Source organism: Armigeres subalbatus, chromosome 3, assembly GCF_024139115.2.
Source record: "Armigeres subalbatus isolate Guangzhou_Male chromosome 3, GZ_Asu_2, whole genome shotgun sequence".
NCBI lineage: Eukaryota > Metazoa > Arthropoda > Insecta > Diptera > Culicidae > Armigeres > Armigeres subalbatus.
Genome location: NC_085141.1, coordinates 354,020,650 through 354,036,953, shown reverse-complemented (window position 1 = coordinate 354,036,953; position 16,304 = coordinate 354,020,650). Strand labels below are relative to the sequence as shown.

The 16,304-nt window shown below is 39.5% G+C and overlaps 1 protein-coding gene across 1 annotated transcript in view; it reads right to left on the bottom strand.

Annotated features, from left to right (window-relative positions):
* The window catches only part of LOC134226095 (polyamine-transporting ATPase 13A3), a 64,545-nt gene extending 49,747 nt beyond the window's left edge, over positions 1-14,798 (bottom strand). Inside the window, exons 1-2 of the mRNA XM_062706644.1 lie at positions 13,749-14,798; positions 12,642-13,554 (exon numbers count right to left, since the gene is read on the bottom strand). Coding sequence (XP_062562628.1) covers positions 12,642-13,165 — 524 coding nt within the window. The 5' untranslated portion in view covers positions 13,166-13,554; positions 13,749-14,798. The remainder of the gene's footprint in view (positions 1-12,641; positions 13,555-13,748) is intronic.
* Positions 14,799-16,304: the final 1,506 nt, after the last annotated feature.

Here is a 16,304-nt window from a genome sequence, read left to right as displayed (position 1 = left end):
CTCTTAAATATTTTTGGCGACGCAGTACTTTTTTCGTGGGTGAATGACGCTATACACGCTTTACATTTTAAATAAAATTGCGAATAAAGGAATTTTCTCTTTATCCATATTTTAGTTTTTCTAGCAGTTTTTTCACTTGAAAGACAGAACTGGACATAAAATTCCAGGTTCCAGATCTGCAGGATGAGGTATCCTTGCAGAACGTTATCTACAATGTACTCTCTTAAATTTTACCTTTGTTTACCCACGGCTTTTGGTTGCTAATGATATGTTATAAAAAAATAAAACAAGCTCGACTGAATCAATAAATGGCAACTCTACTGGAAAAACTTGACTTCAAACAAAAACAATAATTAATTAGCATGAATTAAATTTAATTATCACTTGGGAGGGTTCAAAGCATAGCGAATGGAAGCGTCCATGATGATCCGTCATCTATAATGGTTCGTTATAGCTATTTTGTCTAGGTTCTTGCGCACTTCTTCATAATTTATTTACAAATTATTTATCATTTATGGGATGTTATTTTTTTCAATTTACTATCAATTGTTGCCCGTGTAACATAGTGGTTCGGGAAACAGAGAAACCATTAAGTTCTTCGGATCCAACTTAGTGTATTTCTGCCACATATTTGCCTCTCCAACAACGTCTATACCGACACCCAATTCGACAATTCCGATGACGTTGAGAACTTGGATTGTGCAACAAAGCGACAGTGAATTTCAAATAGTAAACCAAACCGAGTTTTCGTTTTCTGGCGTTTTGGAGGTCGACTTTAAGGAATTGGATGCTTGGAGAAATTGGAGATAATTACATGTATTGATTACTAGGAGTGGGCTGTTCCTGTCGTGGTCAGGGATTGAATCCAATGGTAAACTCCGCTCTCAGCGCCTATGAGCGAGAACGAAGTGTTTTCTCGGTGGAGGCTGTATATCCGATTCTAATTTTTATAGAAGTTTGATTAACTTGCCATGAAGTCTTGTTATGGGAAGGGTTTTTGCCTCTTTTTTATCGTTGTTCGTCGAATTCTGCAATTTTTGATTGTGGACTGAGCTCCGCATTACAACCTCGTCAGTACCCACCATCTCTTTCGGAAGATACATATATATGTTTGCTCAGTTGGCTAACTGCAAAGTGTTTAGTCAAATAGATCTCTTAGACACCTTCCTGCAGGAGGCGAACGACGAAAAGTTTTGACAGCTGATGGCCTTTAAAACTGCTATTGGCAATAATCTACCGACAGGTGTGAAGATAGTTCCTGGTATATTCCAACAACTCATCGATGTTGGCAGAGCTATCTAGGGTTAAGTACGATTAGTACGATAAGAAGAACATGGTCGAAATCTGCGGAATGCAATGCAACGGTTTCAAAACTTTTATATCACGATTCGTGCTGAGAAGTGTTTATTTGGTAAACCAGAAATCGACTTCTTAATCAATCAGGCCTTGATCGATTCTTGTAAATTTTCACTTCGGACCCGCTGCTCATACACTATTTCCCGAAGAAAGATACTATCGTATCCGACTGATGCATCATATAAGTTTTCTGACAGCTTTATGTGGCCTGAGCCCGAGTAAATCCAAACATTAGACAACTTTATATAATATAATATTCCTTAAATGATTTTCTCGCAACAAAGTTGCATTCGACAGGTGGCAAAGCTTAGTTGATTACTTGATAACGATCGACCGTTGCATTTAAAAGTTACTACAAAAATGTTTCATCGAATCATATTAGCACCATAGAAGGATGTGTCTGTTGTAAGAAAGGCAGTATCACTACTCGGTGAACTAAATGGTTTTCACTTGTCATAAGACGAGTTGGGATTGTACAAACTCATCTTATGACAAGCGAAGACATTCCACTAAAAAGCTCAAAATAATTTTCTTAACTAAATGGTTTTGTTTTTGTTTCAGCAGCACTCAAGTAAATATTTCTCAGATGCAGACTATCATTTGATTTGCTGTATGTTATAAAAATATCGCATAATTGAAAATAAAGCAGACCTTTTCATGACCAGTATTTCACTCTAAAGAGAGTTGATTTCAGTAGAATTTTCTTCAAAGCATAAGGGCAAGCCTCCCGGAATCCAAAACTAAATGCACTCGCGTTTTCAAGAGCACCATTAAAATGGGGGCTACATATAACTGTCATATTTATTATTCCGCAGCGATTACTCGATTACTAATTATTAGAACGATTAATTAAGATGTTGTTTTCGCTGAGTGAAAGCTCTTGAGTATTCCTTTCAGCTATGTAAGTTTTCTTTTAACCTGCGGGTAATGAGGAAGCGCCGTAATCAGTATGATGTAAAAATAAATTTCCCCATACTAATTTGCATGCAAACTTGAAACGGCTTGTGCTAAATCAGTCAGTCATTTGGATTAAAAATGATCTCAAATTTCCAGAGGACACGTAAAACATGATACAGAATCAGATGAGCGTTATATAATAGTAAAAAATAGTTATGTACATAATAGTAAAATACCAATGCACTTAGTAAAGACATAAAAGTATAATCAAAGTTAATGGCCTATATTCCGGATAGAGGCCACCCTGAGTGGAAATTACGTCTGAAACTCGATTTGTGCACGATTGTGCGAATTGCACCGCATGTGAAAGATTTTGTTCGAAAAATGTATTGGAGGGTAACCACTTCCTTCGGCGAGGTTTGATCCCACGAAACCAGTACGCTAGACAGGTGCTTTTTCTACTAAGCTTCGAAGGTAGTCTACAGAGTTCCTCATATGCGAAAGGATGATCGAAATCCCGTAATGGTAATTGCCGAAGCGCATAACGATGGAATCTCGAGATCCAGACTCTTTAGTAAAAGCTCCTGTAGGGGAAGTGGATGTAACACGCCCAATGGGGTTAAAACGCGCCACCCTTGTGTATGACAAAATATCAACTTTATGATAATTTTCAATAGTCTGTATGATCAAGCAATGAAAAATATTGCTACCAGATGATATTTCACGATTTTACTTTAATTGAACATAAAAATTCGAAAATATTTTGTGCTTGTTTTGATGCTATTTTGGCACGGTGAATTTAAGTCTAGTATACATTTATAGATTGGAAGTAATACCCCGAGCTCCATGCAAAATCCTTGTTGATATCGACTCCAAAACGTTTTTGTAGGGCCTCAAAATTCCGAGGTGAGTGTGGGGATAAGATGCCCATATTGACTTCGTGAGATCGTAACAGCTAATTTATGTAAATAGTTACGGATTGCAGAGCTACAGTGGTTCGAAACAAAGGTTAAGATAGGCAAAATTTTGTCGAGAGGAATGATTCAACTATGACGTCCACTACTTTTTGATGTTCTTGATGCTCTTAGAGCCTTAAACCGCCCTTCCCTGCTCTATCATGTTTTTTTGTTTACCGTGTGTATGCAGTGTCACAAAACCTTAGAACCTATCTTGTCTTGTCTTAGCACATGCAGAAAACCTTAGACCCCATCTCCCTCAAACTATGGACATCATTGTTGAATGCCCCAGAATTCAGATTAGCATAACTTTGGTTATGGATGTGGAAACTCTTCTAGCATTTTGTCCCCATCCAAGATCTTAGATTGGTCTTCGGCACTAGCGATGTTCCGGTTTTCCGGGGGTATGTTAAAATATCGTTTTTCGTCTGCTTGTCATTTTATATGACTTTCACTATCATCATACTGTATGCTTTCCCTAGAAACTAGAACTAATATGTGAAGTGTTCGTTTTATCGTGTTCATACTCGGTGTGAAGGCTGAATAATAGTTCGTTTGAATCATTGTGTAAAGAACATCGGTTGCATCACTTATCAGAGTGAATCCAGATCCAATGATGCCTACCGATTAGCTGATAATCCTTCCTGTGGTTTTTGTGTAGACACAGAGGTAAACTCGGTCGGAGTATCAACCATAGACATATGCAGTCAGTCAAAGCAAAGCAAAGCTATTTAGCTAAGCTGTACCGATCAATGCTGCTCAAAACAGTGACTTCAGTGACCATTGCTAACGAAAAAGCGAAAAAAAAAGATTTACGGCTGCAAATGTCACCAAATAGTGACTAACCGTTGCTGAGAACTGACAAAATGTGACATGCATACACAGACAGAAAAAAAAGCCTCACATATTGGAGCTAAACTCAGCAATAAGGGCCCAGAAAAGCTGGTCACTTGTCAGCACAGACTGATAGTCAAAATCTGGAAAACCGAATTCAAATCAAGCCGGCTTTGTTGACGGCCGTTCGACAACGGACCAGATCTTTACTGTACTGAAAATCCGGACAAAGGTGTGAATATCATGTCCTAATGCACCAACATTTCCAGTAATGGCCGCCAGCTTGCCCCCCCAGCTTTCATTAGAGCGAATCGCCTCTCTTCCCTCTGATAAATACTTTATTTTTACGGATAGATAGTACTCTATCGAATCGCTTATACTCTAGCATCCTGGAGTGGGTCCCTTCACATTGAAGATCCGATTTGCTTTCAAAATAGGGTCAAAATTTCAATTCCAAAAAGACTTGCACAAGGACGCTGCTGCAGTCGACGTTGCCACCATCACTGCCACTGTTTTGAAAGCAAATCAGATCTTCTCAGGGCCATTACTAATCGAAAAAGATTTATTTTTCGTGTACCGTAAAACCCCGGTCATTCGACAATGATTGTTGTCGAACGAACGGGGTAACATTTTAATTCGACAAAAAGGTCACCCTACACTTTTTCATTTTATGAGCTTAATAGCTTGCTTCATATTAAAATACAATTTACAATTTTGCAGTTTAGGCAGCCAAGAGATGATTATCGTGAGTTTCTGGAGCTAACAATCAATTTCTTCGTGATGCACCTTTTTAAGGACCACAGCATCAAAGCTTGTAAATCCTGCTGAACGTGTGCGCTTCTATAGTAAGGAGTTTATATTTAAGGATGGTTTCCTGCGTAGTGTCCTAAAACTTGTTGCTGATATTAAGAAATTTGAGTCTTGTGGGGTTTGAGTAAGTTACCATCAGCGTGTCGATTAGAGCGCAGCAAGCCATGACTCGGCCTCTTCTGGTCAGACCTCCGTGGTGTGCACACGCACCCACGGAGAGCCGCTGTCATAACAATTCGCTCCGGCCATTTGGGGCCACACATTTTGGCGATCATGCCAGGTTATTTGTTGGATCCTGACGCTTATTTCAAAAGGTGAGTTGAATTCAATTTGTTAATGTGCCTGTCATAAGACGAGTTTAGACAATCCCATTGAATTCCACCACTTAATTGTATCCTGACAGATACGTATTTCGACCTCAACAGTAAGGCCGTCTTCAGTGTCTTGTACTTGACTCGACTTGACTGGACTTGTCGAGTCAAGTACAAGACACTGAAGACGGCCTTACTGTTGAGGTCGAAATACGTATCTGTCAGGATACAATTAAGTGGTGGAATTCAATGGGATTGTCTAAACTCGTCTTATGACAGGTGAAAACATTCCACTAAAAAGCTCAAAATAATTTTCTTATCAAAATTGTTAATGTGCTTATGTGTTAAAACATTTGATGATTGAAAAAACACAATGCAATGGGTTTGCATTGCTACAAAGCGCGTCTGGAAAAACGCTGCAAAATGGATTGTGATTTGAATAATCATAAAGAGGGTGTTTCAAGACCGCTGCAAAATTGATTGTGATTTGGAAAATCACAAAACGTGTCAGGAAGACCGCTGGAAAATGGATTGTGGTTTGGAAAATCACAAAGCGCGTCTGGATGTCCGCTGGAAAATGGATTGTGGTTTGGAAAATCAGAAAGCGCGTCTGGAAAACCGCTGGAAAATGGATTGTGGTTCGAAAAATTACAAAGCGCGTCTGGAAGACCGCTGGAAAATGGATTATGGTTTGGAAAATCACAAAGCGCGTCTGGAAGACCGCTGGAAAATGGTTTGTGGTTTGGAAAACCACAAAGCGCGCCTGGAAGACCGATGGAAAATTGATTGTGGTTTGAAAAATCATAAAGCGCGGGAGATCGCTAGAAAATGGTTTGTGGTTTGCAATACCAAAGGTGCGTCTGGGAGACTGCCGAGAAAAGGGTTGAAGCTTGGGAACACATGTTCTAAGCGGTTGTTAGCAAGTTCAACATCGATATGTTGAAGGTCAGCTTGCTGGTATTACTATATATGAAGCTGATAGTTGGATTTGATGGACGGTATAAATATTTAGATTATTGCTACAATAAAAAATGTTTATTGTGAGATCAATACCATAACACTAGGTCCCAATTTAGTTTAACATTTAAACGATACAACCTATTGACTGACAACCTATTGAGGGCCCTCCTTAGCCGTGCGGTAAGACGCGCGGCTACAAAGCAAGACCATGCTGAGGGTGGCTGGGTTCGATTCCCGGTGCCGGTCTAGGCAATTTTCGGATTGGAAATTGTCTCGACTTCCCTGGGCATACAAGTATCATCGTGCTAGCCTCATGATATACGAATGCAAAAATGGTAACCTGGCTTAGAAACCTCGCAGTTAATAACTGTGGAAGTGCTCAATGAACACTAAGCTGCGAGGCGGCTCTGTCCCAGTGTGGGGATGTAATGCCAATAAGAAGAAGAACCTATTGACTTGCCTTACGTTGTTCTGCGATTGAAAACCACGATGATCAGACAAGTTTATTTTGGAGTTCATCTTCGTCTCACGTAAATATTTTAAAAACTCAAAGGTGCAGCCCAATCGGGTATCGTATGAGAATGATTCAATCCCTGATCACAACCCTGGCTGATAGAATACCGCTGCAACCGACGCAAACTGGAACAGAGACTAAGCACCCGCCACTAAGTCAGTCTTAAACCTCGGTGCCTCATTACAGAAAAGCTCATCGTAAAAGCTGGGCTGTCAACGGCGTTTGGTGGTCAGGTCATCCTATGGAGGAAGTCAGAGTTGACGCGATGCAACACGACGCGACAAAGAAGTTTGACAAATTATTAATAATATGTAATTATAATAATTATTATTCCTTCAAGTGAGTTGCGTCGGACTTTGCGTTTACTCCGGCAGGGATCAGCAAAACGAACCGAAGAAAGTTTACCAGAACTGGCATCAAGAGACGTAAGCGAGAAGCTGTCGTCAAACGACCTAAGCTTTCGAGATAAAACGCGCGTGTAACTTAGCAGAAATGAACTGCATCAGCTAAAAGCTCTCTAAGTCGCAACAACTTGACGTCTATGCTGGCTTGAGGTTTCCAGTTAGCCTTGCAAACAAAGGGAAAGAAACCATAAAAAAAACCGCATAAAAAGCGATTCGTGTATAAAAAAACCGCGTAAAAAACGATTTCAGTGTACATCGGGTATGAAGCGTTGACTCTTCCTTGATCGAATGGTCCAAGACAATTGAAAATCCATCAAGAAACGGCAAGATTCTCCAGAGCCACAGGAGCGCGCACTGAAAATACACTGGAATGTTTTCACTGGAGTGTATTTTCAGCGCGCGCGCGCTCCTGTGGCTCTGGAGTGCATTTTTTTGACAGTTTGCCATGACATTTAGAAAATTCAAATATCCTTCTATTAGTTGAACTTACTTAGTTGAAACTATAAAATCGTTTAGATGGAGTAAAATCAAAGAGCAGAATTTTTTGCCTTGAGTGTAGGACAACACTGCATGAGGGGAAAATAACCATCGAAGTGTCAAATTTTAACTAAAAGTTAAACGAATCAGTGGAATGGTTCACAGCCTTAGTTAGCTATCAGGAGTAATCGCTACTACATTTTTTTCTTGATTTTTCAATTCATTTTTTTTTACAATAGTTATAATAAAAGCTGATCATACACCCAAAAAACAAATCTGGCAATCATTGTATAAAATCTTGGCATATACAATTCTGTTATTTGTATTATTCCAATACAAAAATTGTATTAAAATCTTCCGAAATTGTATATGCCAAATTCTTATACAGTTTCTGTAAGGTTCTTATGCAGAATTAAAATCTGCCATCCGCTGGTTGGGTGTAGCATGCAAAAATCATTATTAACAAAAAAAATCTCATGTATCATTACTAATGAATAGCATATCGAGACCTATGACACGTACACTAGAGCAGCGTGCTCGGCACTGTATGAAGAGTTACTTCTACTTCTATTTCTTCAAGTTAAGGGACCACTTAGGGCCGATGCCCACGTATTTTTCAACGCTGCGTTACCTCTTTTTACCAATGCAGTCCTGCGTCCTTTTAACGCCGTGTACACGCAGTGTCGAATAGACGTTACGTGGGCATCGAGTTTTAGCGTCCACATACCGATCTGAAAATTTTTGGGGTTTCATTTTTCATAAATACAAGCTAAATTTCGTCTACTCAGTGACTGAGTGAAATTTTATTGCTCTGTCGTTTCTTCTCACACGGAGATAAAACAGTCTAGTTTGAAACAACCAACGTGTTGGTTAAATTTCAAACTAAAATTTTGTTTGTTTTTAGACCTAGTTTGCTTGAATCAAACGATAAACAAATACTCATTATAAATGTACTTCGTAGGTTGTTTTCAACTATAATTTAATGTCAATATAACATCTATTGTGGTTGTTTCAAACTAACATTTTATTTCCTACCTACTTAAATTTTGCTTGTTTCTGCCATAAGTGAGGTTGTTTTTATTACTTACATTTCATTTGCAATAATCAATCTAAAATTTTAGGTAGATTCAACAAAATTATCAAGTTAAAGCAAATCGAATTTTTGTTGTTACAGAAAAACAACCTTTGCTTTGGCTTGGAAATAAATAATATTGCAGGTTGTTTTTTTGTGAGTTCGGTGTCGTTAAACTTTATTGTTTTGCACTTGGTTCTGCATACTTCCTTCGCATACAGATTTCCGCAATTTTAATATTAAATAGGTATGTTTTCGTTTAGAAAACAATGTTTGTGTTACTATGGCTACAGAGTTATTTCCGGGACCTTAGATATTCTTGCAATAAGGTAAGTGCAGTTAAAAGTGAAGACCATTTTCTTATCTGACAAATTCTATGCGTTCTAGATGGATTCAGGCAGCAGAAGCTCTCGAACTTGGCGAGTACGTTGGAGCTATGCTAATAAACGTTCGGAAACATATTCTGGAAGTTGGAACAATTCGTCATTGGCGTAGGAGATACATATGCCAAGAAGTCAACATCTACGAGGGACTACTTGATTATATTAGAAAATATATTAGAAAAACAATCCTATTTTGCATAATTGCATTGCAATACAAATAAATTATTTCAATCTTGATCTCATTTTTCAGTTTTTTTTTTCTAATTAATACGGAAACGAAACTCTTTCTTGAAATCCAACAACCAAATCGATGGTTAATACAAGCTCACATATTACATTGTCCCAAACTAGTTTTTGTCGAAATCAATCTAATATTTACATTTGATTCAACCCACACTTTTGTTTGTTGATAGAGCTGTCAAAATGAAACAACCAAATTTATGGTTGTTTCAACTAAAACTTTGTTAAAATTAATTAAAGAAGCTCAAGAAATGCAAATTAGAAAAATAAGTTGGTTCAACTATCAGTTCAGGTTAATTCAAACTGAAATTATGGTTGGGCTATATTCAACCCGGGATTTTGGTTGAAATAAACTGAGATTTGTTTGTTTCTACCATATTTTTTTCTCCGTGCACGGAAATTTCACTCAGTTTCTGCCAAAAGCGGAGAAGTCCCACTTTTGACGGAAACTGAGTAAAATTTCCGTGGCAAAAAAGACGGCAATACAATTTTACTCAGTCACTGAGTAGTTGAAAGTTAGAGTGTATGAACATTTTCTAGTTACAAAATCATAACATTTCGCCATACACAGAAAAAATAAAGAACCTAAAAATAAAGTTTAAAGAACTCAACTTTGAGTTCGAAGTTCAAATTTTTAACTCAAAAGTAAGTAGTTTTCTCACTCCCTCTCATGAATGTTATTATAAACAAAGAGAGCTGCATCGACCCAATGTGCGCTGTTCCGTGGAAGAAGCCAAATTTGGGTTGTTTTCACCATAGTCTCGGGTGAGTGAAAATAACATAAATTTGAGTTGGTGAAACTTCATAGTGGGTGAAAATTCAACACGGGAGTAAAGGCAAAGTACTCACCGGATTTTTTCGCATTTTACTTATTTTTGGCTTCTTCCACACAAGGGCGGATTTGAGTGAAAGGAACCATAAAGTGAGTTGTTTCGCGGTTCCGTGTACATTTCGCACTTAAAAAAATAAGGGACGACTTTTTGTTTATGTATACATATGTATTAGTCATACCATATTATACCATACCATTATTAGTCATAACCGACAACAAATCAGAGCTGAATGCCTTCTCATAATTTATTTTAACTGACTAAAAATTATCAAGATGAATGAATTATTGGCAGTGGCTGATTTTCTATCCGCCGCAGTCACATCCAGGCGCTATAGTATATGCACAAAATAGCCAGCAAGAGTTAACCGCCAGAAATTTGTATGGCGAAAGACATCTAACGCTGGTTTTCTCAAAATTAGGAACTTTTCATGAAAAACTATTTGGTACCGATTATGAGGGATGGTGTCCGCTACTACGCCTACCAAATATTTTTCCGATTAAGGTGCTTAATTTTGAGAAATCGAACCTTAGATGCCTTTCGCCATACTGATTTCAGAAAGTTAACTCCTAGTGTGCCGCTGTAAGCACGCTCAAAGCAGTCGATTCATTAATTTAAATCAATTATTGCCTAACACTGAACTGTTTAACTGAAAAAATGATGAAAACCATTTAATCATTTCGTTTCGCGTTCAAACTAGCAAAAGAAAAGATTGTTCATGTTACTTTCAAATCTAAAAATAAAAAATGTTCGACTACTAGCAACACCACGAAACCGATAACAAAGTTGGTACCCACCTGCAAAATAAAGCAACGTTTTGCTTGCCGGCGTACGTAAAATCGTCCAATACAAATTGGCCTTTTCTGACATGCAAATGGCTTCAAAATGGGACAGTTAGATGTCTTATCTCATCTCAGCCGACAATAAAGAATTGAACTGCTAATTATTTTGCCCACTTGTCATAAGACGAGTTCGTACTATTTCATTTAATTCCACCATTTGATTGTAACTGTAACAGATACGTATTTCGTATTTTATCCTCAAGACTAAGGTCGTCTTCAGAGTCTCTTACTTATTCGACTTCTGATTCTCATTTTGCAATCTTCCAGTACCTATACCTAGTGACAACGCATTATAACAAAAACAAATTAGAAGAATTGAGTATGAATCGTCGTACGCATTTAACCAATATTCCTTGGAGCGCGTTATTTATAAACAAACAAACTCCAAATGCAAATAAATTTTCCGATAAATTTCGAACAATTATAAATGAAAGTTAATGCAATTGAAATTAACCGCAAAAAATTAAACAAACGAGAAGGCAAGATTTCTCTTTTTTCTATGAGGAAATTACTTTGATTATAAATCGTCTAGTGCGATTCTATGCATGCTCATCAAAATACCAAAAATTATCAAATTACCATTATTATTATCAAAATTACCATCAATAAAGTAATTTAGAATAAGAAAAAACTCAACCCATATAAGTCGATCAAGTTGATCCAACATTAGCGTAATCATATTTTAAAACGAAGGTAAACAGCTTCATTTCCACAGAAATTTTTGATTTGTTTCCTTGTTCTCTTCATTGTGCATTGAGCCATGACTATCTCGGTAGTACTCGCTTGTCGAATACTAGTTAAGTGTTTCATCACACAGTATTGTTGCATGACATCATTCCATATGTAAATACTTAATGGCTCATTTCCTTTATGAGTTTGATAAGATACCTGCACCTACATTTCGCTAATCGTATCATTTGCGATGTTTGTGAACACATTAATATTTTTTGCCTTTCTCGTATATTAAGTATACGTGAAAGCTATATGATCGCTTCAGAAACAAACATTTTATAGAAGGCCCGGAGACCTATAGTGTTATATAACGATCGACAGAGTTCGACAAATTGTGGTGATGTCTGTGTGTGTGTCTGTGCGCACCCGCCTGACAAATTGTAGCAAAAATGTCTTAACCGATTTGCTTGTAGCAAGTTGCATTCCACGCAGAATTCTGTCCCATTGTTTACTATTGAAAATTGGCCAGATCGGATTATGGGCTCGGAAGTTATGGCCAAAATACTATTTTTTATATGCTCGAGAAAGGCACCATCACCGCTAGGAGTATTTATCAGAGTTTTTATACTAAAGCTTCTATTTGCATCTTAGTGGTCTTACAGTCATGCTGGAACACGACCGGAATCCAATTGCATTTGTGCACTTCATCTGTTATTGATTGAAGATTTGTGTGTCAATCACTGCTCTAATCTCGTGTGCCATTGGCAATCAATGTTTACAAAATCAAACGACTTGTCTCAAACTTTGAGAATCAAACCTACCATTGATGTTGATCCGCGCGGGAGAATAATAGTTTAAATCAAACCATTTTCCCATAAACAGCACCGACAACAAACTAACTAACGAGGTTACGCCTATCATTTGCGCGAATGGTTAATCGACGTGATTAGCATCTCTATCTGTTTATGACTTTGTCCGATTTGCTGCGATGATAAGCGAACAGAGTAAAATATTTATGCAGTCGAGCGCATCACGCTACATCCGCTTGGGGGTTCTCGTTATGTCGGTTGGCATTCAACTTACTTGATCGATTCGGCATCCATGGTGATGACGTTCTTGACGTAGAAGGCGTCGTGTTTTCCCTGGTACCGCTCGTGCACCAGCACCTTCTGGGCCACTTCCAATGAGCACTTTCGGTGGGTTGCCAGCAGGAGCCAGTGTTGCCACCAATGCATCACCAGCCGCATGATTCCGAGCGTCAGGAAGAAACCGAGATGACAGAAGAATGTCTTGGCGCGAGATCTTTCGTACCCGGTGATGAACATTTGGTCCTCTTCGCCGTCGTTCAGGATGTCGTGCGTGGACGCTTGAGAGGTTTCGTTGAGGAGTTCGACCAGGGTGGATAGCCTATCCGGGTGGCGTTTCTCGTGGTTACGGTCGAAGTTGGACGTTTTGGACTTGGTGGATTTGTTGCTTCGCATGGAACTGTGTAGCTCCTGGTAACCGTTGGCCTGATCCGGGATATCAGCTTTCAGAGATGGGACGGGTGAAGTGGTGGGTCCTCCGCTGCTAGGCGGAGGATCATCTTTGATGTTGTCAAGGGGCATGGTTGGTGTGACTTTTGAGATGAATTGGACGTCAGGGAGGTTTAGCTCTGACGATTTTCGCACGGGAAATTAAACTAAAGTAATTGTGGCTTTGAGATTGCAGCAGCAGCAGCAGTAGCACTCGTAGTTGGTGGCGGTGATGATTGTGCTGCGTGGTGATGGCGGTGGCAATTGTAGTGGTTGTTAATCAGCGAAATACTTCAATACCAATGTGGCTATGCTATCTCCGGACAAAAAGGTGGTCCACGACGTACATAGCAGTTCTGCAGGAGCAAAGTTGGTGCATGGCACGATGGATGCGGTGGCGAATGATAACAATGCTCGCCAGACTGGGTGAGTTTCCGATTAGTTGGACGGGATTTGTTCGCGCATCGATTCGATGGGAAATCCTGAGGATAAAAAGGACGAGATAATGTCCAATTAGAGCGGTGTTGAAGTTTTTCTTTTATTTCAAAGTGGGAAATCCAACAGGCAGTTGGCTTCCGCGTGGGTTGGCTGAGCTGCCTATAGGGTCAATTATATAAGCGCGTCAGTACGTGATGTGATTTCATTTATTCTATGGAACAGGCTGTGCAATCTATACCTCGCTCTTAGCAGCTGTCGCCTCACTTTAGTAAACGAGTCCGGTTATCTCCCAAGCTCCCGAGAATATGACACGCAATCGGTTTCTTTCCTCACAGACAGTCGAACAGATCCTGAGCCCGAACGCTTCTTTGATTGCTCCGAATGAGCGATGAAGGTTTTTTTTTGTATGGATTGATAATACTGCCGCTTTTATCAACACTTGTCAATCACACAAAAACCATATTGGTGCAGAACCTGGTGTTTGTATGATCTCAAAGGACAGCGGCATGCAGTGTTCTGTTTTTGTGATACCCCTGGTTAAAATTCTAAATCGCGATTAGTCACGGAACTACATCAGGAGGCACTCGTCGGTGGCCACCCTACGGAAACTATTGTCGTCTCAGCTCATTGGCGTAGACAAACTTCACACGCAATTCCGCACAGGAAACCCCAGTTTCCACGAGACACACACGTTCTCTCAGTTTTCACACCTCCCCAAGGCGAAAAAAGCACTCGAATATTTTCCACTTCACCTCGTTGGTCACACTTTTTTCGTCACTCCGAACGAAATGATTCTTTCGCAAAAAATCAATTCACAATCACCGAATTATTTTCATTTCTTGGGCGACGCCACGACCGCTACGGCCAATACGGAAATGGCTACCTTCACCTGCAAGCTGGAAGCCACCAATTTTGTCTCATAAAGACTTAACTTTACTCCCAACGAGACCAGCAATTTGCAAATTCGCGCACACGAGTTGAAGGTTGAACCGACGACCGTATCGTACTGGACTGAACTGGCTGACTATCGTTCCGATCTCGACTGGGGGCTGTCAAAAATTTTCACTTCAAAAAGTTGTCTGACATATTGCGCTGCATGAAACTGATGTTCGATTATAGCACCGAGCACGCTGAAATTCACCACGCCACAAGAGCTCGAATCTCGAACCGTTCAAATGTGAGTCGTTTCACACCAACACTATAGTCGGCGGCGGAATACAACAAGCGCAAGGCCGGGTAGCCGACAGATAACGTCAACGGCGAGCAGCACGCTGTTCATCCCCTGAACGTCCAAGTCTAACTGAAAAGGCCAGGTGCTTCGGGCATCGCCATATCACTGAACTTGCTACCTAGAACTAATTAGCACACGTTTGTTCTATATCTCAATCCATTGTCCATCTGGGGCGAAATCGTTGCTGGAAACGTTTATCCGTCCATTTGAGATAGAGGGTTCCCAGTGAAGATCATTCTCCAATAGGAATTTTTAATGTTGTGAAGCAATGTGCTGGAATGAACGTGCTTCACCATCTAGTTTTCAGATGAATTGCAGATCTGGTCAAATTTGTATTACTAGAGAGAAACCTCCAAATGTTCAAATGTACTGTCGTTAAATACAGCATTTGATGGCTTTAACTGACTGCCAGACAACTGCACACATTATTCACAGTGGCAAATCTCTTCAGGCTGAAAGGGACTACAGTCGAATCTGTTTACGATTTGAACTATAATATGCTTTCATATACTAATAGTGATCATCAATTCTAGTACATAATTAAAACACGCCCACATTTTAGCGGTGGCTGTCGTATGCTAATTGGGATGCTCCACTCAAGTCAATCGACACCGGTATCATCGCTACATAAGAAATATGCAAAACAAACCATACGTACAGGCAAGGAAGAGGAGAGAACAATCAACAGTGACAATAACGTCGATAGGATAGGAACAACGAAACCATGTGGATGCGAATAACATGCGTGGAGGGTGTAGAAGAAGATTAGAAAGGTAAAAAATGTCTATGTTGGATAAAAGAATTCATTTTTAATCAAATCCAGTGAGCCTACTCACCTACCTTACTTTCTCCACAAATTGAAAGTAAGGTACAACATTTTGATCGATTGTGAGAAACAGTATTACGATCGAAAATTATTGAATATATGCGAGAGACAAGCATGTGTTCCAGCCAGATCCTTGTCAACAAAAAGGTGATTATGAATTTATTTTTTAATTTGCGCTACAGTATGTAATAGTTATTGTTATTGAATTTATTATTCTTGCAAACACCAGTTCACATTTTATCGGGTCTTCTGAGAAGCCGCTTTTTGTGTACTTGGGAATGATCGGGATGGAAGTAGACTTGTGCGCCGAAGTATTTGTGAACGGCGGCGGCGTAAGGCCATTTTTACACCGGCGGCGGCGGCGTCACGCCGTAAGCAATGCTCGGCGGCGGCGGCGGCGGCGTGAATAATTTTAAGCTGAGAAAAAAAAACACGCAGCAAGGCCTATCATCCTTTTATTGAATTAAAGGGTTTTTGTACAATTGCTAGCTACAGACAGACTTATAGGGTGAACATGCTAATAGCTATAGCTTGTACCTCCACAGCAAAAGTTCACATTACATCCTCCATTAAGATATTGCCGCATCACAGCACATAAGTTCACTGGAAAGTACTTCAGATATAAATCCAGAAATTCGTTTGGAAATTCCTCAAGATATTCCTCAGAAAAATCGGAAAAGGAATTCGGAAAACTAATTTAGAATTACCCTATGAATTCATTCAGAAATTTCTCCAAG